The 22,737-nt window shown below is 41.2% G+C and overlaps 3 protein-coding genes across 3 annotated transcripts in view; 2 read left to right on the top strand and 1 right to left on the bottom strand.

Moving 5' to 3' along the window:
• The window catches only part of APOO (apolipoprotein O), a 94,444-nt gene extending 73,328 nt beyond the window's left edge, over positions 1-21,116 (bottom strand). Inside the window, exon 1 of the mRNA XM_037822544.1 lies at positions 20,840-21,116. Coding sequence (XP_037678472.1) covers positions 20,840-20,848 — 9 coding nt within the window. The 5' untranslated portion in view covers positions 20,849-21,116. The remainder of the gene's footprint in view (positions 1-20,839) is intronic.
• The window catches only part of LOC119523721 (zinc finger X-chromosomal protein), a 725,297-nt gene that overhangs the window by 357,383 nt on the left and 345,177 nt on the right, over positions 1-22,737 (top strand). The gene's annotated exons all lie outside the window — the stretch shown is intronic.
• The window catches only part of CXHXorf58 (chromosome X CXorf58 homolog), a 40,129-nt gene continuing 38,238 nt past the window's right edge, over positions 20,847-22,737 (top strand). The window contains 2 exon segments of the mRNA XM_037822130.1: positions 20,847-20,979; positions 21,062-21,365. Coding sequence (XP_037678058.1) covers positions 20,847-20,979; positions 21,062-21,365 — 437 coding nt within the window.

Here is a 22,737-nt window from a genome sequence, read left to right on the forward strand (position 1 = left end):
GAGATAAGTAAAGGAAAAATATGAGGCTGTTTTCAAGATTAATATTATCTCTTTCTCACAGAAAACCAACTTCTATCTTATCTTTGTAGGACAGAATTCACCAAAAAATTAGGCCATCAAAGCAAAGAAAATATGTTTCATCTGCAATTGTTTCATTTCTCAGTCTTTAAAAATAGTTATCAGATTTTGTTAAATTTATACAGAAAAAAAATAATAAACTTGTCTGATAAACAGGAAGGAAACCTCACAGCCAAAGAGTGAGGTAACTGTTCATTTAGGCAGCTTTGGATTCATCCAGTTGGGCTGTACTGGTTTCACAGACTTGGAACACAGCTGATATGTAATTTACCACCTCCTAAACTTATTTTGGACTTCCTCATTCTGACAGAAATTTACTGCTGCTTACCTAAAACTCCAAAATATTTTTTTTTTCTTTCTTGGAATTGCATTCTAAAATCCATTCACTCTTTTCTGAGTTAAGGGAATACAGGTAAGAAAAAAAATCATATGGGAACATTTACTTTGAGTCTTGCTTTCCAAATGCTCCTACATTTTCAAGTAACTAAAAAAATTTGTATCTTCTAATGGGAGGAGCCATTCTGTCAAAGTAAAATCTACTCACTTAGACCCACATTTCATTTCTTAATAGACTACCATGTGCATAGAGAATCCTGAACCCACTGATGAAAACCGCCTTCAATCTCAGTTATTCACATGTTTTTTCCTCTCTACAGAAAAGAGAATCTCAAAAATCTTTTTTTAAAAATGTGCAAGGCTCAATTCAGCCAATGATAATTTGGATGCATAATGACAATCTCTGCAGAAATAAGAAACAAAAACAAGGAAAGTAAATATTTGCACCACACTCAGCAACTTTAACAGTACTCCTGAACAGTGTGACTCGACAAACAGGCTCAAAATCAATATTTGCCAAGTGAGGCAAGCCATAAACAGACAATTTCGAAGACGTGTTGGAGACCTTGTACTACTTTTTGCTTCCTTACTCCAGTCCAACCCATGTCACAATACAACATATGAATCAGCACCTCTAATAGAAGGGGAGAGCCATTTCAACAAGCATGAAGGAAAACAAGCGGAACAAGGACTGAAGTTTGTGGGATGAGGAAAAAAACAAAAAAGAACCTTTATTCTTTTCATATTTCCTATTTAAAAGGACTTTTCAAAGAAACACAGAGGCATAGCTCAAAATTAAAACTGCCAGGTGTTCCTCCCAACTAAGGCAATGAACATGCCCTTGTGAATCTCCAGCTCCCACAGAGGGCTCCTCATCCTCCCCAAACCAAACAAAGAGTCCTTAAGTTGGAGCCAGCGTGGGCTTTGAATAAAACACCCTGCACTGCTTCAAAGAGTCAGAAAGAAATAAGACAAAGGGTGACTGTACTTAAAGTGCCTTTAAAACAATATTCATTCAAAATACAACTATGCTATCCATAATGCATACAGCTGTATCATGAAAATACAGCTTAACATTCAGTTATAGGCTTTAAGCATATTGAAACTGACCCTTGCTCTAAATTTTTGTTTCTCCAAGTTTTTAGTGTACAACGAATAATACAAGCTTAAAAAACCACTATATTAAGAAATTGGCACTAAGTTTTCTAATAAAACTGGCATAAGGCCATGCAAAAATTAGGAAAAACTCAGCAAGAGTAAAAAAATAATTTGCAAATTCTAAAATATATCTTTAGATCAAGATTGTTTTTCTCTGAAAATATCTACCTAAAGTTGCTGTATGAACTAAAAATAAAATTCCATTTAAGCATTATTGGAGGAAATCAACAGGTAAAAATTCAATTCCTTTATTTTCAAAATCTTTCAGCACTTTCCTGTCATGTTATATAATTAAGTCAACTCTAAACTTTTTGAAACAGATAGGTATCTTTGCTATATTTATTATGCATCTAATTCTTTGCAGTAATGTTAAATGTACAACACAAACAAATATCAAAGTTCATTTCTTAGCCTCTAAGAAGTTCCAGTCTAACCTAGAAAGGACATGGGTGGGGAACTCACATACATATTACATTATAAATTAAACCTTTATATCATAAAAAAGTGTACAAATATGACCAAGCCTCATTGGATAATAATTTCATTTATCATAAATGTCTAGTGCTATTATTTACTTTTTTCCTTCATTTTTGTCTCTGCTCTTCCCATTCTTTTAAGTGATAATCCATCTACCTCTCCCGTAATATTTTCTCTTCCAGGGTTGTAATGGAGAATCTAGTTGCATTTTAGGAGGAGATGGAAGAGTGCTTACAATGTCCTGAGAAGAATTCCTTCCAAAGGAGAAGTGAATTTATTCAGGTTTGGTTCCCTTTTTACAGTCCAAAGTCAACCATAAATCACTTCACAGTCAACAGAAGTGATGCAAAAGGGATTAAAAATACTTTACATTCAAGTAGTGCTTTGTGGCAGTATTCTTTAGTAGCACTTTTTAAAAAATTATTATTATTAGAGCTATTACAGGTTTACAGAAACATTATGCAGAAAGTACAAAGTTCCCATACACCACCCTCTCACACAGTTTTCCTTATTAACATTTTGCATTAGTGTGGTACCTTTGTTACAATTTATGAAACAATAGTCTTATAATTATGCTATTAACCTTAGCCCACCATCTACATTAGGGTTCACTCTTTGTGTTGTACAGTTCTATGGATTTGTGGGTGTGTGTGTGGTAACTTTTACACGACCCAAAATTTCCTTCATTATCCCTTTTCGAATACACAATTCATCGGTGTTCATTACAAATGCAAAGTTATGCCTCCATCTCATCATCCATTGCCAGAACTTTTCCATCACCTCAAACAGAAACTCTACTAATTAAGCATTAACTCCCCACTCCCCTCCCCCTCTCGGCCCCTGGTAACCTGTATTCTAGTTTCTGACTTTATGAATATGCATATTCTGCTTATTTCATATAAGTGAGGTAATACAGTATTTGTCCCTTTGTGTCTGACTTATTTCATTCAACAGGATGTCTTCAAGGTTCATCAATATTGTAGCATGCATTAGCACTTCGTTCTTTTTCACTGCCGAATAATATTCCATTATATGTAGATACCACATTCTGTTTAGCCATTCGTCTGCTGATAGACATTGGGTTGTTTCTGCCTTTTGGCTATTGTCAATAATGCCACTATGAACACTGGTGTGCAAATGTCTATTCAAGTCCTTGCTTTTCAATTCTGGTAGCACTATTCTTTACTGTTCTTTTCATATATGTTTTCTCATTTGAACCTCCCAACAACCCTGTGAGATATGGAGGAGCATATCACTATCTGCAAAGCACTGTGATAAAGGGACTCTGAGAGGTTCAGAAACCTTGTCAAGGTCCCTGAGCCAGAAATCAGAAACACTAAGACTGGAGCACACTGTGTTTTCAGGCCATGTCCAGAGCTGCCGGGCAGGTTTCTTTCTTTTTTCTTTTCTTTTCTTTCTTTTCTTTCTTCTTTTCCTTCCTTCCTCCCTCCCTCCCTTCCTTCCTTCCTTGTTTTTTGTTGTGGTAACATATATATAACATTAAAATTGCCATTTTAACCATTATTAAAGTGTACAAGTCAATGACGTTAATTACTTTTACAATGTGCCAAAATCCCCACCATCCATTATGAAAACTTTTTCCATCACCCAAAACAGAAACTCTTTACTTACTAAGCAATAACTCCCTCTTTCCCTCCCCCAGCACCTGCCCTACCCCAGCCCCTGGCAACCTCTAATCTAGTTTATTTTATTTTATTTTATTTTTAATTTTCTGTTAACCTCTAATTTATTTTCTGTTTCTGTGAATTTGCTTATTCTAGATATTTCATATAAGTAGAATCTTACAATATTGTGTCTGGCTTATGTCACTCAATATAATGACTTCAAAGTTCATCTATATAGTAGCATGTATCAGAATTTTATTCCTTTTAATGGCTGAATAATATCCATTGAGTGTATAGACTACATTTTCTTTATACATTCATCTGTTGATGGATACTTGGGTTGTTTCCACCTTCTGGCTATTGTGAATAACGCTGCTATGAACACTGGTGTGCAAGTATCTGTTTAAGTCCCTGCTTTCAAGTCTTTGAAGTATCTGTTTGAGTCACTGCTTTCAATTCTTGGAGAGGAACTGCCAGGTCATATGGTAATCTTATGTTTAACTTTTTGAGGAACTGTGCAGGGCTGTTTGCAACTCATTTTTGGGGGGATCTATTTACCAACTTCTTTGAGAAGCAACAAAGGAAAAAACTCCAATTAATTCTGCAAATAAATATGTTCAAATATGAATAAAAATGTATTCAATATAATTCTCCAAGGAGAAGAATTCCCTCGGAGATGCTTAAATTGTAAGGGGAAAAAAATCTTTATCTTTCAAAATACATGGCCTTTAAAATAGTATTCAAGTGTAATAATTTTACAGTACTTCTTTTCCAGTTTACAGATGATTTTCCTTTTCCATGTAGTAACATACTATTCATGTTAAGAAAATCAATTTCAGAAAATAACAGAGCCACAGAAAGTGTATGAGGTAATAATGACTAATAACCAAGGATACGCTCACCTCAGCTCCTCTGAGTGGTAAACTCTGAGTACATGTCACATCTCTGTCCTTCAGGAAGGAAATGACTCAGGCCAGCTTTCACCAGGCGACCTTCTTGCCCTCGAGGCTTCAGTTAGCATAAACCATTTGATGATTTCCCAATATCCAGCCCACATCTCTCTCTCATGGAAGCTCCATACCCTGTGTTCTATGTCAACCTCTTAATGTCCACAGGTACTTCAATAAACCCAACCTGTTCAAACCCAAACTATTGCCTCCCCTCAAACAAAACTGGTCCATTTTCCACTTCTCCATCTCAATGAATAGGTCTAACAGCCACTCAATTTCTCAAGCCAAACGCCTGGGCAGCATCCTTGAATTCTCTTCCCTCCTCCATTGCATCCAATCGACTACCAAGTTTTGAAACAAAAAATACTTTTAGAGAGCCCCAAGATTATGCCGTACCACAACACTACCTTAGCAGCCTCCTATAAGATGCCAACTAAAAGTTAACAGCATCTCACATTTATCAAGCACTTACTTTGTATCAAGCAATCTTCGAAGATTTGGGTATTAATTAAAAAAAATTTATTGTGGTAACAGACGCAACACAAAATTTCCCATTTTAACCACTTTCAGACATACAAGTCAAACACATAATACAGTTCTGTGATACTAATTCACAATATCATGCTACCATCACCACCATCCATTACCAAAACTTTTTCATCACCCCAAACAGATATGGGTTTTAATTTAATTCACACAATAATTTAAGGGTAGTGTTGATCTTATCCTCATTTTACAGATGAGAAAACAGCTACAGAGAACTTTATTACCTCTCCCAAGGTCACATAGTGAAGTTCAAGGTTTTAACACTGTGCAGAACTCTCCCATTTCTGTCTTTGCATGTGCTTTTCTTCCCAGCTTTCAACCTTGTCTGATTAGCTTCAAAGGTCAGCTCAAGCATTTTCTTTTATATAAGGTCTTCTGATGCCCCCTGCTGGTGCTGTTTCCTCTAAGTCAGTGGTTCTGATCAGTTGGCTGCACGTTGTAATTACCCGGGCACTCTAAAAACTAGACAACTAGCTCCCAACCCTAGATTCTGATGTAATTGGTCTGGGGTACAGCTTAGACATCGGGACTTTAAAATGTTCCCCAAGTGATTCCCATGTGCAGTCACAGTTGAGAACCAACTGCTCTATATTTCCCCCAAATCTTTTACATACCTTCACAACACTTATCCCACTGCACTGTAATTGACTGTTTATGTCTGTGCCACTAACCAAATCATGAGCTCCTGAAACAGAGGTTTCACAATCACTTGGGGAGCTTTATTAAAACCACAGATCCTTTTGGATGCCACCTAAAAACTAAATCAGAGCCATGGGCAGGACCCTGGAAACCATTTATCTCCTCAAATAATTCTGATGTGCAGCCAAATTTGGGAACTCTCTCCCAGATTAAGGCCTGGGTCTTTCCATTTATACTAGCCAGTGGCTAGCCCATAGTTGAACCGTCGTAAACATTTGTGTAACAGATGAAACCTAGTAATGTAAATCAGGGGACTAGGTGTTATGTATTCAATATTCAATCTTCCTGCAGGAACACACTGCAGGAACAGAAAATTTGCTTCCTACAAAAGAATGCAAATACTGGGCAACTATTCAAATGTGTTTTTTAATCCACTAATGCCCCCTACTGACCGGGAAGCGAATAGCTCAATCAAAACAATGGTTACAGTTTAAATATTTTTATTAAATATGCACAAAGCTAATCACCCGCTGTACTTTTCCCACCAACACCAACACGATCAACTCCATTGCCCTCCGAACCTAGTTGAACCAAACTCTTAACTCCCAACCCCACATCAATCCTGCCATTTTTCTGTCCCTACGCCCAGGCTGCAGTCAACGCAAATCAGCAGGGACCTGTGGTAGCAGCACTCTCAGCAGAGCCCTCAAAAGCCTCTCGCCTACCTTTTATGTTCCTTGTTCAGCTGCCTCTTCCCACCACCATCATAAAACTACCCACCTTGAAAAAACAAGAAGCCATTCATCTACCAATTTGCCTAAATTAAAAGTATCATTAGGGCACCAGCAGCATCTGCATTATCTGGGAGCTTGTTTAAAAAAGAATTTGAGGCCCCATCCCAGACCTACTGAATCGGAATCCACATTTTAACAAGAGTTCATGCACATTAAAGTTTGAGAAGCACCAGTCTCAACCATACTAGACCTAATACTTCCATGTTATGACAAATATTTTAACACTCTTGCTATCCTGAAATAAAATCCACAGATAACATTATCCACCTACTCACTAAGTCCAAATAAATACATCAGTATTGGAATTACTTAGCAGTAACATAAAGGAGAACTAAAAGGAAAGATTTATAATAGAAAATCTATTTCAACATATAAATGCTCAGTACAACTAAATTAAATGCATAAAGAACAACCCCAACCTCGAGTTTCCAAAATGTAACCTAAAGAGGGTAAGTGCCACCCCAGCTGAGACACTAACATCTCTCCCAACCTTACTTCTTTCACAGAAGGAAATAATCTCTCCTCCTTTTATTTATTTATTTTTTTTAAATCATTTTATTGAGATATATTCACATACCACGCAGTCATACAAAACAAATCGTACTTTCGATTGTTTACAGTACCATTACATAGTTGTACATTCATCACCTAAATCAATCCCTGATACCTTCAGTACCACACACACAAAAATAACAAGAATAATAATTAGAGTGAAAAAGAGCAATTGAAGTAAAAAAGAACACTGGGTACCTTTGTCTGTTTGTTTCCTTCCCCTATGTTTCTACTCATCCATCCATAAACTAGACAAAGTGGAGTGTGGTCCTTATGGCTTTCCCAATCCCATTGTCACCCCTCATAAGCTACATTTTTATACAACTGTCTTCGAGATTCATGGGTTCTGGGTTGTAGTTTGATAGTTTCAGGTATCCACCACCAGCTACCCCAATTCCTTAGAACCTAAAAAGGGTTGTCTAAAGTGTGCATAAGAGTGCCCACCAGAGTGACCTCTCGGCTCGTTTTGGAATCTCTCTGCCACTGAAGCTTATTTCATTTCCTTTCACATCCCCCTTTTGGTCAAGAAGATGTTCTCCGTCCCACGATGCCGGGTCTACATTCCTCCCCGGGAGTCATATTCCACGTTGCCAGGGAGATTCACTCCCCTGGGTGTCTGATCCCACGTAGGGGGGAGGGCAGTGATTTCACCTTTCAAGTTGGCTTAGCCAGAGAGAGAGGGCCACATCTGAGCAACAAAGAGGCATTCAGGAGGAGACTCTTAGGCACAAATATAGGGAGGCCTAGCCTCTCCTTTGCAGCAACCGTCTTCCCAAGGGTAAAACTTATGGTAGAGGGCTCAACCCATCAAACCACCAGTCCCCTATGTCTGTGGTCATGTTAGCAACCATGGAGGTGGGGTAGGCGAATACCCCTGCATTCTCCACAGGCTCCTCAAGGGGACACTACATCATTTTTTTTTCCTTGTTTTTCTTTCTTTTTTTTTTTTTTTAACTTTCCCTTCTTTTTTAAATCAACTGTATGAAAAAAAAAGTTAAAAAGAAAACAAACATACAATAAAAGAACATTTCAAAGAGACCATAACAAGGGAGTAAGAAAAAGACAACTAACCTAAGATAACTGCTTAACTTCCAACATGTTCCTACTTTACCCCAAGAAAGTTACATAATATAGCAACCTTTCTGTGAACTTGTTCCTACTATATCCAACAGAAATTAACAGACCATAGTCATTTCTGGGCATCCCCAGAACGTTAAAAAGCTTATCTGTTCTTCTTGGATTATTGTTCCCCCTTCCTTAATTACTCTCTACTGCTAGTTCCCCTACCTTCTACATTATAAACCATTTGTTTTACATTTTTGAAAGTTCACATTAGTGGTAGCATATAATATTTCTCTTTTTGTGCCTGGCTTATTTCACTCAGCATTATGTCTTCAAGGTTCATCCATGCTGTCATATGTTTCACGAGATCGTTCCTTCTTACTGACGCGTAGTATTCCATCGTGTGTATATACCACATTTTATTTATCCACTCATCTGTTGAAGGACATTTGGGTTGTTTCCATCTCTCGGCAATTGTGAATAATGCTGCTATGAACATTGGCGTGCAGATATCTGTTCGTGTCACTGCTTTCCGATCTTCCGGGTATATACCGAGAAGTGCAATCGCCGGATCGAATGGTGGCTCTATATCTAGTTTTCTAAGGAACTGCCAGACTGACTTCCAGAGTGGCTGAACCATTATACAGTCCCACCAACAGTGAATAAGAGTTCCAATTTCTCCACATCCCCTCCAGCATTTGTAGTTTCCTGTTTGTTTAATGGCAGCCATTCTAACCGGTGTTAGATGGTATCTCATTGTGGTCTTAATTTGCATCTCTCTAATAGCTAGTGAAGCTGAACATTTTTTCATGTGTTTCTTGGCCATTTGTATTTCCTCTTCAGAGAACTGTCTTTTCATATCTTTTGCCCATTTTATAATTGGGCTGTCTGTACTATTGTCATTGAGTTGTAGGATTTCTTTGTATATGCAAGATATCAGTCTTTTGTCAGATACATGGTTTCCAAAAATTTTTTCCCATTGAGTTGGCTGCCTCTTTACCTTTTTGAGAAATTCCTTTGAGGTACAGAAACTTCTAAGCTTGAGGAGTTCCCATTTATCTATTTTCTCTTTTGTTGCTTGTGCTTTTGGTGTAAAGTCTAGGAAGTGGCCGCCTAATACAAGGTCTTGAAGATGTTTTCCTACATTATCTTCTAGGAGTTTTATGGTACTTTCTTTTATATTGAGATCTTTGGTCCATTTTGAGTTAATTTTTGTGTAGGGGTTGAGGTAGGGGTCCTCTTTCATTCTTTTGGATATGGATATCCAACTCTCCCAGCCCCATTTGTTGAAAAGACCATTATGGCTCAGTTCAGTGACTTTGGGGGCCTTATCAAAGATCAGTCGGCCATAGATCTGAGGGTCTATCTCTGAATTCTCAATTCGATTCCATTGATCTATATGTCTATCTTTGTGCCAGTACCATGCTGTTTTGGCAACTGTGGCTTTATAATAAGCTTCAAAGTCAGGGAGTGTAAGTCCTCCCAGTTCGTTTTTCTTTTTTAGAGTGTCTTTAGCAATTCGAGGCATCTTCCCTTTCCAAATAAATTTGATAACTAGCTTTTCCAAGTCTGCAAAGTAGGTTGTTGGAATTTTGATTGGGATTGCATTGAATCTGTAGATGAGTTTGGGTAGAATTGACATCTTAATGACATTTAGCCTTCCTATCCATGAACATGGAATATTTTTCCATCTTTTAAGGTCCCCTTCTATTTCTTTTAGTAGAGTTATGTAGTTTTCTTTGTATAGGTCTTTTACATCTTTGGTTAAGTTTATTCCTAGGTACTTGATTTTTTTAGTTGCTATTGAAAATGGTATCTTTTTCTTGAGTGTCTCTTCAGTTTGTTCATTTCTAGCATATAGAAACATTACTGACTTATGTGCATTAATCTTGTATCCCGCTACTTTGCTAAATTTGCTTATTAGCTCTAGTAGCTGTATCATCGATTTCTCAGGGTTTTCTAGATATAAGATCATATCGTCTGCAAACAATGACAGTTTTACTTCTTCTTTTCCAATTTGGATGCCTTTTATTTCTTTGTCTTGCCGGATTGCCCTGGCTAGCACTTCCAGCACAATGTTGAATAACAGTGGTGACAGCGGGCATCCTTGTCTTGTTCCTGATCTTAGAGGGAAGGCTTTCAGTCTCTCACCATTGAGTACTATGCTGGCTGTGGGTTTTTCATATATGCTCTTTATCATGTTGAGGAAGTTTCCTTCAATTCCTACCTTTTGAAGTGTTTTTATCAAAAAGGGATGTTGGATTTTGTCAAATGCTTTTTCAGCATCTATTGAGATGATCAATTGATTTTTCCCTTTCGAGTTTTTAATGTGTTGTAATACATTGATTGTTTTTCTTATGTTGAACCATCCTTGCATGCCTGGAATGAACCCCACTTGGTAATGGTGTATGATTTTTTTAATGTGTCTTTGGATTCGAATTGCAAGTATTTTGTTGAGGATTTTTGCATCTATATTCATTAGGGAGATTGGCCGGTAGTTTTCCTTTTTTGTAGCATCTTTGCCTGGTTTTGGTATTAGATTGATGTTAGCTTCATAAAATGAGTTAGGTAGTGTTCCATTTTCTTCAATGTTTTGAAAGAGTTTGAGTAAGATTGGTGTCAGTTCTTTCTGGAAAGTTTGGTAGAATTCCCCTGTGAAGCCATCTGGCCCTGGGCATTTATTTGTGGGAAGATTTTTGATGACTGATTGGATCTCTTTGCTTGTGATGGGTTGGTTGAGTTCTTCTATTTCTTCTCTGGTCAGTCTAGGTTGTTCATATGTTTCCAGGAAATTGTCCATTTCTTCTACCTTTTCCAGTTTGTTGCCATACAGTTGTTCATAATATCCTCTTATAATTTTTTTAATTTCTTCAGGATCTGCAGTTATGTCACCTGTGCCGGTTTGAATGTATTGTGTCCCCCAAATGCCATTATCTTTGTGGTCTTGTGGGACAGACGTTCTGGTGCTGGTTAGATTTGCTTGGAATGTGCCCCACCCAGCTGTGGGTGGTGACTTTGGTGGGATACTCCCATGAAGGTGTGACCCCACCCATTCAGGGTGGGCCTTGATCAGTGGAGCCATATAAAACATGCTGACTCAAAGAGACTGAAGAGAGTGCAGCTGTGAGTGACGTTTTGAAGAAGAGCAAGCTTGCTAGAGAGGAACGTCCTGGGAGAAAGCCATTTTGAAACCAGAACTTTGGAGCAGACGCCAGCCACGTGCCTTCCCAGCTAACAGAGGTTTTCCGGACGCCATTGGCCATCCTCCGGTGAAGGTACCCGATTGCTGATGTGTTACCTTGGAGGTTTTGTGGCCTTAAGACTGTAACTGTGTAGTGAAATAAACCCCCGTTTTATAAAAGCCTATCCATCTCTGGTGTTTTGCATTCTCCAGCATTAGCAAACTAAAACAGATTTTGGTACCGAGAGTGGGGTGCTTTTGCTGCTGAGTTTGCAAATACCAAATATGTTGGAACGGCTTTTTAAATGGATAATGGGGAGTTTCTGGAAGAGTTGTGAGGAGCTTGATAGAAAAGGCCAAAACTGCTTTAAAGAGACTGTTTGTGGAAATATGGACTCTAAAGATACTTCTGATGAGGACTTGAACAGAAATGATGAATGTGTTGTAAACTGGAAGAAAGGCGATCCTTGTTTTAAAGTGGCAGAGAATTTGGCAAAATTGAGTCCTGGTGTCAGATGGAAGGAAGAATTTAAAAGTGATAGCTGAGGAGATCTCCAGACTACGTGTGGAGGACGTAACCTGGCTTCTCCTTGCAGCTTATAGTAAAATGCGAGCAGAAAGAGATAAACTTAGAACTGAACTCTTGGGTTCAAAAAGACCAGAAGCTAAAAATTACGAGCTTCCAGGGGGTGGAATCCCAGAAGCTACAGCCCAACGTGAGGATGTAGCCAAATATGGAACCCAGCCGCCATTTCAGTACAAGCCAAGATTGGAGATGGAATTATCCAGAAAGGATTTGTGGAAACTCCTATTGTCTGATGGCTTTGACCCCAGTATGCTTCATGCGAAGCCAACAGAATTTTTGCGAGATCTTTACAGACACAGCCGCTGCCAGTCGGGACTGGAGGAGAAAGACAAGGAACAAATTGAAGGAAAAGTTTCTTCAAAGACAGAGCCATGGAGGTTGAGGTCTGGAGTCAAGAGGCCTTGGGCTGGGAGAGTGGAGCAGCCCACATGCATGGAAAGGGTGAGTTTGCCCCAGAGGTCGAGGGTGGGCATTCCATCTCGATGCTCTGGAAGAGTTTTGCCACCCGAGGTCCCAAAGAGGGTGGAGCACATTCCCAGGGAATTGGGGAGAGCCTGGCTGCCACCACATTGTTCTGAAGGGGTTGAGCATGTGCCCCGGAGATGGAAGGGAATCCGGGAGCTGCCCCGATGTTTGAGGAGGGTGGGGCCGAGAAGGTGGTCTCCCCAATGTGTGGATATGTTGGAGCACTCACCTAAGTGTTTGGAGAGGAAAGGGCTGCCAAAAAGGCCCTTAGGAAGGGTTAGGCTCCCGCTCTCTCAAGCCCCAAGGATGCAACGTTGTTTTGTTAGTGACTCTCGGACTTTGAAATCTAATGGACTTTGTCCTGTGGGTTTTAGGAACTGTTTTGCTCCTGTTAACCCTGTTTTCCTTACTGTTTCTCCTTATGGCAATGGAAATGTTTATCCTATGAATGTCTCTCCTTTATATATTGGAAACACATAACTTGTTCTAGGTTCACAGATCCACAGCTAGAGGGGAATTATGCCTTAGGACTGACCACGCCTATATTTGATTTTGATGGGATTTTGTACTTAACTTTTGCTACTGAAATGGTTTAAGTTTTTGTGGTATTGTGATGAAATGAATGTATTTTGTATTTGGAAAGATAATGTCATTTTGGGGTCCAGGGGGTGGAATGTGCCGGTTTGAATGTATTGTGTCCCCCAAATGCCATTATCTTTGTGGTCTTGTGGGACAGACGTTCTGGTGCTGGTTAGATTTGCTTGGAATGTGCCCCACCCAGCTGTGGGTGGTGACTTTGGTGGGATACTCCCATGAAGGTGTGACCCCACCCATTCAGGGTGGGCCTTGATCAGTGGAGCCATATAAAACATGCTGACTCAAAGAGACTGAAGAGAGTGCAGCTGTGAGTGACGTTTTGAAGAAGAGCAAGCTTGCTAGAGAGGAACGTCCTGGGAGAAAGCCATTTTGAAACCAGAACTTTGGAGCAGACGCCAGCCACGTGCCTTCCCAGCTAACAGAGGTTTTCCGGACGCCATTGGCCATCCTCCGGTGAAGGTACCCGATTGCTGATGTGTTACCTTGGACGTTTTGTGGCCTTAAGACTGTAACTGTGTAGTGAAATAAACCCCCGTTTTATAAAAGCCTATCCATCTCTGGTGTTTTGCATTCTCCAGCATTAGCAAACTAAAACATCACCTTTTTCATTCATTATTTTGTTTATATGGGTCTTCTCTCTTTTTGATTTTGTCAGTCTAGCTAGGGGCTTGTCAATCTTGATCTTCTCAAAGAACCAACTTTTGGTGATATTTATCCTCTCTATTGTTTTTTTGTTCTCTATGTCATTTATTTCTGCTTTAATCCTTGTTATTTCTTTTCTTGTACTTGGTTTAGGATTGGTTTGCTGTTCATTTTCTAGCTTCTTCAGTTGATCCATTAGTTCTTTGATTTTGGCTCTTTCTTCCTTTTTAATATATGTGTTTAGTGCTATAAATTTCCCCCTTAGCACTGCTTTTGCTGCATCCCATAGGTTTTGGTATGTTGTGTTCTCATTTTCGTTCGTCTCTATATATTTAGCAATTTCTCTTGCTATTTCTTCTTTAACCCACTGATTGTTTAGGAGTGTATTGTTTAACCTCCAGGTATTTGTGAATTTTCTAAGTCTCTGATGGTTATTGACTTCTAATTGTATTCCATTGTGGTCAGAGAATGTGCTTTGAATAATTTCAATCTCTTTAAATTTATTGAGGCTTGTTTTATGTCCCAGCATATGATCTATTCTGGAGAAAGTTCCGTGAGCACTAGAAAAGTATGTGTATCCTGGTGATTTGGGATGTAATGTCCTGTATATGTCTGTTAAATCTAATTCATTTATCAGATTGTTTAGGTTTTCAATTTCCTTATTGGTCTTCTGTCTGGTTGATCTATCTATAGGAGAGAGTGATGTGTTGAAGTCTCCCACAATTATTGTGGAAACATCAATTGCTTCCTTTAGTTTTGCCAGTGTTTCTCTCATGTATTTTGTGGCACCTTGATTGGGTGCATAGACATTTACGATTGTTATTTCTTCTTGCTGAATTGCCCCTTTTATTAGTATGTAGTAGCCTTCTTTGTCTCTCAAAACATCCCTGCATTTGAAGTCTATTTTATCTGAGATTAATATTGCTACACCTGCTTTCTTTTGACTGTAGCTTGCATGAAATATTTTTTTCCATCCTTTCACTTTCAGTTTCTTTGTGTCCCTGTGTCTAAGATGAGTCTCTTGTATGCAACATATTGATGGTTCATTTTTTTTGATCCATTCTGCGAATCTATATCTTTTAATTGGGGAGTTTAATCCATTTACATTCAACGTTAAAACCGTGAAGGCATTTCTTGAATCGGCCATCTTATCCTTTGGTTTATGTTTGCCATATTTTTCCCTCTCTCTATTAATATCCTTTATTGTACCCATACCGAATCTCTTTAGTACTGAACCTTTCTCCAAGTCTCTCTGTCCTGTCTTTGTTTCTCTGTCTGTAGGGCTCCCTTTAGTATCTCCAGTAGGGCAGGTCTCTTGTTAGCAAATTCTCTCAGCATTTGTTTGTCTGTGAAAAATTTAAGCTCTCCCTCAAATTTGAAGGAGAGCTTTGCTGGATAAAGTATTCTTGGCTGGAAATTTTTCTCACTCAGAATTTTAAATATATCATGCCACTGCCTTCTCGCCTCCATGGTGGCTGCTGAGTAGTCACTACTTAGTCTTATGCTGTTTCCTTTGTATGTGGTGAATTGCTTTTGTCTTGCTGCTTTCAGAACTTGCTCCTTCTCTTCTGTGTTTGACAGTGTGATCAGTATATGTCTCGGAGTGGGTTTATTTGGATTTATTCTATTTGGAGTTCGCTGAGCATTTATGATTTGTGTATTTATGTTGTTTAGAAGATTTGGGAAGTTTTCCCCAACAATTTCTTTGAATACTCTTCCTAGACCTTTACCCTTTTCTTCCCCTTCTGGGACACCAATGAGTCTTATATTCGGACGTTTCATATTATCTATCATATCCCTGAGGTCCATTTCGATTTTTTCAATTTTTTTCCCCATTCTTTCTTTTATGCTTTCATTTTCCATTCTGTCATCTTCCAGGTCACTGATTCGTTGTTCAACTTCCTCTAGTCTTGTACTATGAGTGTCCAGAATCTTTTTAATTTGGTCAACAGTTTCTTTAATTTCCATAAGATCATCCATTTTTTTATTTAGTCTTGCAATGTCTTCTTTATGCTCTTCTAGAGTCTTCTTGATTTCCTTCATATCCCGTACTATGGTCTCATTGTTCATCTTTAGTTCTTTGAGTAGCTGCTCTAGGTGCTGTGTCTCTTCTGGTCTTTTGATTTGGGTGCTTGGGCTTGGGTTATCCATATCGTCTGGTTTTTTCATATGCTTTATAATTTTCTGTTGTTTTTGGCCTCGTGGCATTTGCTGAACTTGATAGGGTTCTTTTAGGGTTTGTAGACCTATTGAAGTCCTTATCTCTAATTTATCAGATCTACAGCTTCGTGGAGTACACTTTCTCTAACTAACCAGCAGGTGGCGTCCACGAGCCACCTGTTCTCCACAAGCCAGTTCTCCCCTGCTTAGCCTTTTTGGTGAGTGGGGGAGTGAGTCTTGTGGGGCCCAATTGGTGTACCAAGCTTGCGTGTGTAGTTGGTGTTGCCTGCCCTGTATGTGGGGCGTGTTTCTGGGCAGTTGGGGAGGGGGGGTGGCCCTAACAATCAAATCTCCCTGGTGATCCTAGAGTTTTAAAGCTGGTGCAATAGTCTAATCCTTCAGTTCAGTCCTGCCACAGTTTGTCTCTGCCACTGACCCACAAGTCCTTGGTATTGGCGTATGGCTCCTGAGACTTGCAAGTGGGCCCCTCTTCCAGGCCGTGCACCCTGGGTCCTCTGTTGAGGGGTGACTGTGCTATGTCACAGGTGAGTGCCGTCCCCTCAGGGCAGTTCTGGGCTGCTGGGCTGTGTAGGGAGGCTCCCAGTCTGCTCAAATGATGGCTGAATGGGGCTTTGTTAATTCACACTGCTCCACCTTCCCAACTCTGGGACAATCAGCTGAGGTTTCAGGGAAGGCTAATGTCCACGCCCAGTTTTGTGGTGTGTGCCTGTTATTTGAAGCCCTTCCGTCACACTGGGTTGTCTGGGGCAGCTCTGGGCTATGGGGCTGGCGATGGGCAGGAGTGTTTCCTGTCCACCAGGATGGTGGCTGTGAGCGGACACCCCCGTTTTCTTGGGAAGTTGTGGTGTTTAGTGAATTTTCTCAGCCACTGAATTATTGCCTTTTGTCTCAGAGCTCTCTTAGTTCTGCTCTTGACTTGACCTGCCCAAATTGAAAGTCTTTGAAGCTTTCTGTATTGGGCTTCTTAGAGTAATTGTTTTAGAAAAAGAAAAAGGGATTAAAAAAAAAAAAAAAAAAAAAAAGGGTCCTCCTCAGAGGTCTAATGGGTTATTGAAATGCTAAGAGACAAAGCAACCAGGGCCATTAAGGAAAGGTCCACAGGGCAGAGAGATCGGCTTTTCTTCGGGATTTGCATATGCACCTTAGGGCCTGAGCTCCGCCCTTCCCCTTTCTGTGTTCACCAGAACTCTAAAAATCCTCTGCTTTTATTTTGGAGTTTTTCGTGTTGTTTTTTTTTTTCTATGCCTGTCTCCTCTCTGCTGGGCTGGCTGCTCACAGATTCTCTGGTGTCTGGTCTCTGTCTATCTATGGTTGGAGTCTGGATCAGTAGAATGAGTTTCCGATAAGAGCAGCCACTGCAGTTCTCCCTTCTCCTTCCCGGAGCTGACAGCCCCTCCTCCCACGGGACTGAGCCTGGCAGGGAGGGGCGCGGGTCCCCTGGCCGCAAAAACTTACAGATTTCGCTGATCTCAGCAGTTCGACATTTTCATGAGTGTTGTATGAAGTATGCCCAAAGACAGATTGCTCTGTGGTGTCCAGTCCACGCAGTTCCTGGCTTTCTACCTACTTTCCTGGAGGAGTAACTAAAACATACAGCTCACCAGTCTTCCATCTTGCCCCGCCTCGTCTCTCCTCCTTTTAAAGCTAAGGTTTCTCCCTTGTAAAAGCTCCCTCTCTATACACTCCGCCCTAGACAAATCTCGAAAATCTTAACCACGAAAAACAACTTTAGAACTTTGACCCAGCATTTTCCTCTAGTTACCATATTGTCTTTCTCCTTCCCTTGACAGTCGAGCTTCTCAACCAACATTATGTCCATGTATTCATCTCCCAGTCACCAACCTATGTTAACCTAGCTCTCACCTCCATCGGTAAACCTACTTGTATAGAGATCATGAAAGCTTTCCAAAGTGCCCAACTTAATGAATACTTCTCTGAATTCATCCACATTTCTCTATAGTGGGCATTACTGGTTGCACATCTAGCCTCTATTCCCCCTCTTCCTTCCTAAAAGAACTCCATTGGTTTCATGAATCCATTTCTCTCCCATGTGATTAACTTAAAGTGATCCCATCCGGAGGAGGTGGTCCTGATTAGTCTAAGCAAATCAGAGCATGGCATTCCCCTAGCATCTGTTATTGGTTCGGGGCAGACACCTGACCTAAGCTGGTCCAATCAGACTGAAGGAAGGGCATAATCCAACTTGGGGAAGTTCTGTTCCTCTCTTTCTGAACTCTGGTGAATGAGGAAGAATGTATGTTACCAACAGTCATCTTGCAACCATAAGGACAACCAACCTTACTATGGAAAGCCAAGCAAAGAGACCAGGTTCCTGATGACACTGTTAACCAACTGAATCAACAAGCCTACAGTCCAACCTTCCTCGGGACTCTGTGAGATAATTTTCCTTCCTATTTAAGAAGTCAGATTTTCCCAGCTGGAAGCATCCTAACTTAGCTTGTCCTCCTCTTTGAAACTTTCCTTCCTCTATTTTCTAAACATTCTTTTCTGCTCCATCTCTGCACCTCCATCTCTGGGTTCTCCTCTTCCTCTGCCTACTCCTTACATTTTGGGGTCCTCCGAGGTTTGATGTGATCTTTTCTACTCAAAGTACATGTTTGCCTGGAATAATTTCAGTTCTCTGTATCTCTCCCTTGACACGGCAGAACTGAGCTACTGGCACTTTCCCAATGGAGTCCTATTGCTGATGATGAAGAACTCCTACCTGTCTTTCGAAGCTAAATATAAATGTCTCTTCTGTGAAGCCTACCTCGAAGTTCCCAGGGCTTCCTTGCCTTTTTTTTGTGCCATGGATCTCTTTGACAGTCTGGTAAGCTCTATGGACCTCAAAATAACACTTCCAGTTGCATAAAATATTGACATACTTATGAAAATATTTTAAGCCCAAATTTCTGATATAGCAGTATGTGCTTTTTCATTAGTGCATTAAATAAAAAAGATCTAGCAGTGGGTCTCATAACTACCATAATGTTGAACAGGGGATAAGCATGATATTTTGAGATCTGCAACTGTAATGTGATATGAAAATATCTGTGACTTGCATTGGTACTGTGACTTCTATTGGTGGCAGGCACTGCTAATACTACTGCGGTTTGTTGCAGCAGTAGTTTGGTAAATTAATGGCCTCCAATGAAGCATACCTCCCCCTATCTTTGCCCTGGGTAGCCCCCACACACATCAACTCTGGGCTTGGCCATGTGACAGTAGCAAATGTGAGAAGAGCAGAGGCTTGAACAGTGTTTTATATCAAGACTTGCCCTCTTGGAACCCACCAGCTACGTCAGAAGGCCCAAGTTGGTCATGTGGAGGAACACCAAGGCTCCGGGCTTGTAGTGAGACCACCTTTCAGTCCAGCCACCAGCTGAAATCAGTCAATGAAAGACACCAGCAGAACTACCCAGCTAACCCACAGATTCATGAGAAATAAAAAATCATTGTTGTCTTAAGGCTGGTTGGCAGTGTTTCATCATCCAGTAGTAGATAACTGAAACATTTACCCATGTTTATAAATGAAGGAAATGCTAAGTTTCAGTTGGAGATTAGTGAAAATAAAGATTTCATTTTTTCCTCATCCGAGTTCAGGGGTCCCCACAATTCTATCAAAACTCTTTGGGGGACTGAGGACCACAGTTTCTAAAGAATCCCTGGTTAGGCAAAGTAGATCCTGCTCTCCTTTTTGCTCCCATAGGGCATGGCTGTTACCCATAAAGTTAACTGATTGCAGCATTTCCTTCATTTTTGTAACCCTAAAACCAAGCTGAGCTCCTAACACATAATAAGTGTTCAATACAAATTTATCAAATGAATGAAAAGTTGCTTATGGATCTGTCTTCCTCACTGAACTGTGGGCTGCCTGAAAACAAAGTAAAAGCAAATACTTAGATGGCACTTTTATATGCCAGGGCCTCTTCCAAGTGCTTACTAACACATACTAACTTACTCCTTATAACAACCCTCTGAGGTTCATACTGTTACCCCAAATTCACCCTTAAGGAATCTGGCACAAAGAGGTTAAGTGACTTGCCCAAGGTCACACAGCTAGAAAGTGGCAATGCCAGGATTGGAAAAAAGAATCCATACTCTGATTTTATAGCCTTTATTCCTGTGCCCAAAGCACATCACGGGAGCTCAATAAAACTTTGAAATGAATAGTACAATTCTGAGAGTTCGTTAGCACTGTTTTGTAGGTACTATACTTCTGGAAGATTTAATTTGTAGACTAATTTTTGGTAGCGTATGATTTGTTTTCCAAGACAGAAAATAATGACTTTACATTAAAATGAAGGTTTTCAAAACAAAGTCTTCTCTGTAAAAGTAGATTTCTTCCAAAGGACACGAGATCATAAAAGGTAAAGAAGGGGGTCGACTTGTCTACAAAGCAAAGCTCCAGCATTTCTCCTCATCCAGCCAATCCCATGCCAGCCCCCCCACAAACCCTGCATCACCTTCTCCGAAAGTGACCCGACCTCCCCCTGCCCCTCCCGCACCTGGTTCTGAAACCTGACCCTGCCAGGCAACCAAAGCCAAACCCCGCAGCGCCCTGAGCTGCTGGCCTCAGTCTACCCACACTCCCCAAAGGGCACGATCGGGGACAGGAGAAGAGGGGAAATGCTTTAACCTTTCAAAGTGTTTTATCCACGAGAGCATGACTTAAAGGGCCGTCTCACCCCACACGGGGGTCTCGCGCGCCGCTAGCCCGCCGGCTCCGGCCCGGCCTGGGACACCCCACAAGCGCCCCGGATGCGGCCGCCAGCTCGAGTCTACGCCCAGCAGCCACGCGGACTAATGAATGAACCGTGGGCCGGGATGCAGGTGGCCCAGAAGCAGGAAAAATGTCGGGGCAGGCGGAGAGAGGGCCGGGTCCCCGGAGAGGCCCAGCAGAGTGCGGGGAGAGCTCTGGGTGGCCGGGAGGGGGCGGTGACAGCTACGACCCGGCTCCGCACTCTCACCTTGAACATGTCGCTGGCAGCGGTGGTTCCGGCGGGGTCACTTCGGACTCGGCTCCGCCCACTACGGAAAGGCAGCTACGGCGGCCCGTCAGGGCCCGGCTTTCCCCGACCGCGAACGGGCCGGGGCGCGGGTGACGGCAGTACAGCCAACTTGATCCGGCGAAGCCTTAGTCCCACCACCCTGGACTGGGAGCAGCGTTGTTGAGCTGCGGCGCTTCGCAGCCCGGCTGCGGGCGAACCCAAGCCCTGCCCTCCCCGAGGCTCCGCCTCTGCGCCGCCTGTTGCTAGGCAGCAGGAAAGCACCGGCTCAGCGTGGGAGGCACGCGGCGACGCGAGGAAGGAGGTGCCGGAAGTCAGTCTTCACCGCTGCCGCCATTGGGCGCTCGGAGTGTGGGACCGGAATCGTGTTCTCCGCTGCCGCCCGGCGGGGGCGCTCTGCGGTCCTCAGGCAGCATCTAAAGCTTGGCAGCCGTAAGCCGCCCACCTCAGGGCCTGGATTTACCTCACAAAGGTTTTCAGATTTTCAGTGAGCTTGACATTTCTAAGGTTTTAAATTTAAACTAATTTGCCACACCCTTTAGTCGTGAAAGGCTCTCTCTTTTTTAGTTTTCTGTTTAAGATACTTAAGCCTTATTCCCTCACTGGAAATCAAATGTTTGTCCCTTAATGCTAGTAGAAATAAATAATAACGGCACTAATTATCTTATTAACAAAAATAGCAAATACTTATACAGCGCTTACTATATGCCCAGCTCTGACCTAAGCCCCTTACACATATTCATTTAATCTTTCCAACAATCCACATAGGTGGGCACAATTATTATTCCCAATTTTTTTTTTTTAAAGAAATTGGCATTCTTTTACTGACAAATGTCCAGTTCTTAAAGGCAACCTTTTTTTTTTTTTTGCTATTATTGCTTTTATTTTTTTTTATTTTTTTTAATCATCATTTTATTGAGATATATTCACATACCACGCAGACATACAAAACAAATCGTACTTTCGATTGTTTACAGTACCATTACATAGTTGTACATTCATCACCTAAATCAATCCCTGATACCTTCAGTACCACACACACAAAAATAACAAGAATAATAATTAGAGTGAAAAAGAGCAATTGAAGTAAAAAAGAACACTGGGTACCTTTGTCTGTTTGTTTCCTTCCCCTACTTTTCTACACATCCATCCATAAACTAGACAAAGTGGAGTTTGGTCCTTATGGCTTTCCCAATCCCATTGTCACCCCTCATAAGCTACATTTTTATACAACTGTCTTCGAGATTCATGGGTTCTGGGTTGTAGTTTGATAGTTCCAGGTATCCACCACCAGCTACCCCAATTCTTTAGAACCTAAAAAGGGTTGTCTAAAGTGTGCGTAAGAGTGCCCACCAGAGTGATCTCTCGGCTCGTTTTGGAATCTCTCTGCCACTGAAGCTTCTTTCATTTCCTTTCACATCCCCCTTTTGGTCAAGAAGATGTTCTCCGTCCCACGATGCCGGGTCTACATTCCTCCCCGGGAGTCATATTCCACGTTGCCAGGGAGATTCACTCCCCTGGGTGTCTGATCCCACGTAGGGGGGAAGGCAGTGATTTCACCTTTCAAGTTGGCTTAGCCAGAGAGAGAGGGCCACATCTGAGCAACAAAGAGGCATTCAGGAGGAGACTCTTAGGCACAAATATAGGGAGGCCTAGCCTCTCCTTTGCAGCAACCGTCTTCCCAAGGGTAAAACTTATGGTAGAGGGCTCAACCCATCAAAACACCAGTCCCCTATGTCTGTGGTGATGTTAGCAACCATGGAGGTGGGGTAGGCGAATACCCCTGCATTCTCCACAGGCTCCTCAAGGGGGCACTACATCTTTTTTTTTTTTCCTTGTTTTTCTTTTTTTTTTTTTTT

This window comes from Choloepus didactylus, chromosome X (assembly GCF_015220235.1).
Source record: "Choloepus didactylus isolate mChoDid1 chromosome X, mChoDid1.pri, whole genome shotgun sequence".
NCBI lineage: Eukaryota > Metazoa > Chordata > Mammalia > Pilosa > Megalonychidae > Choloepus > Choloepus didactylus.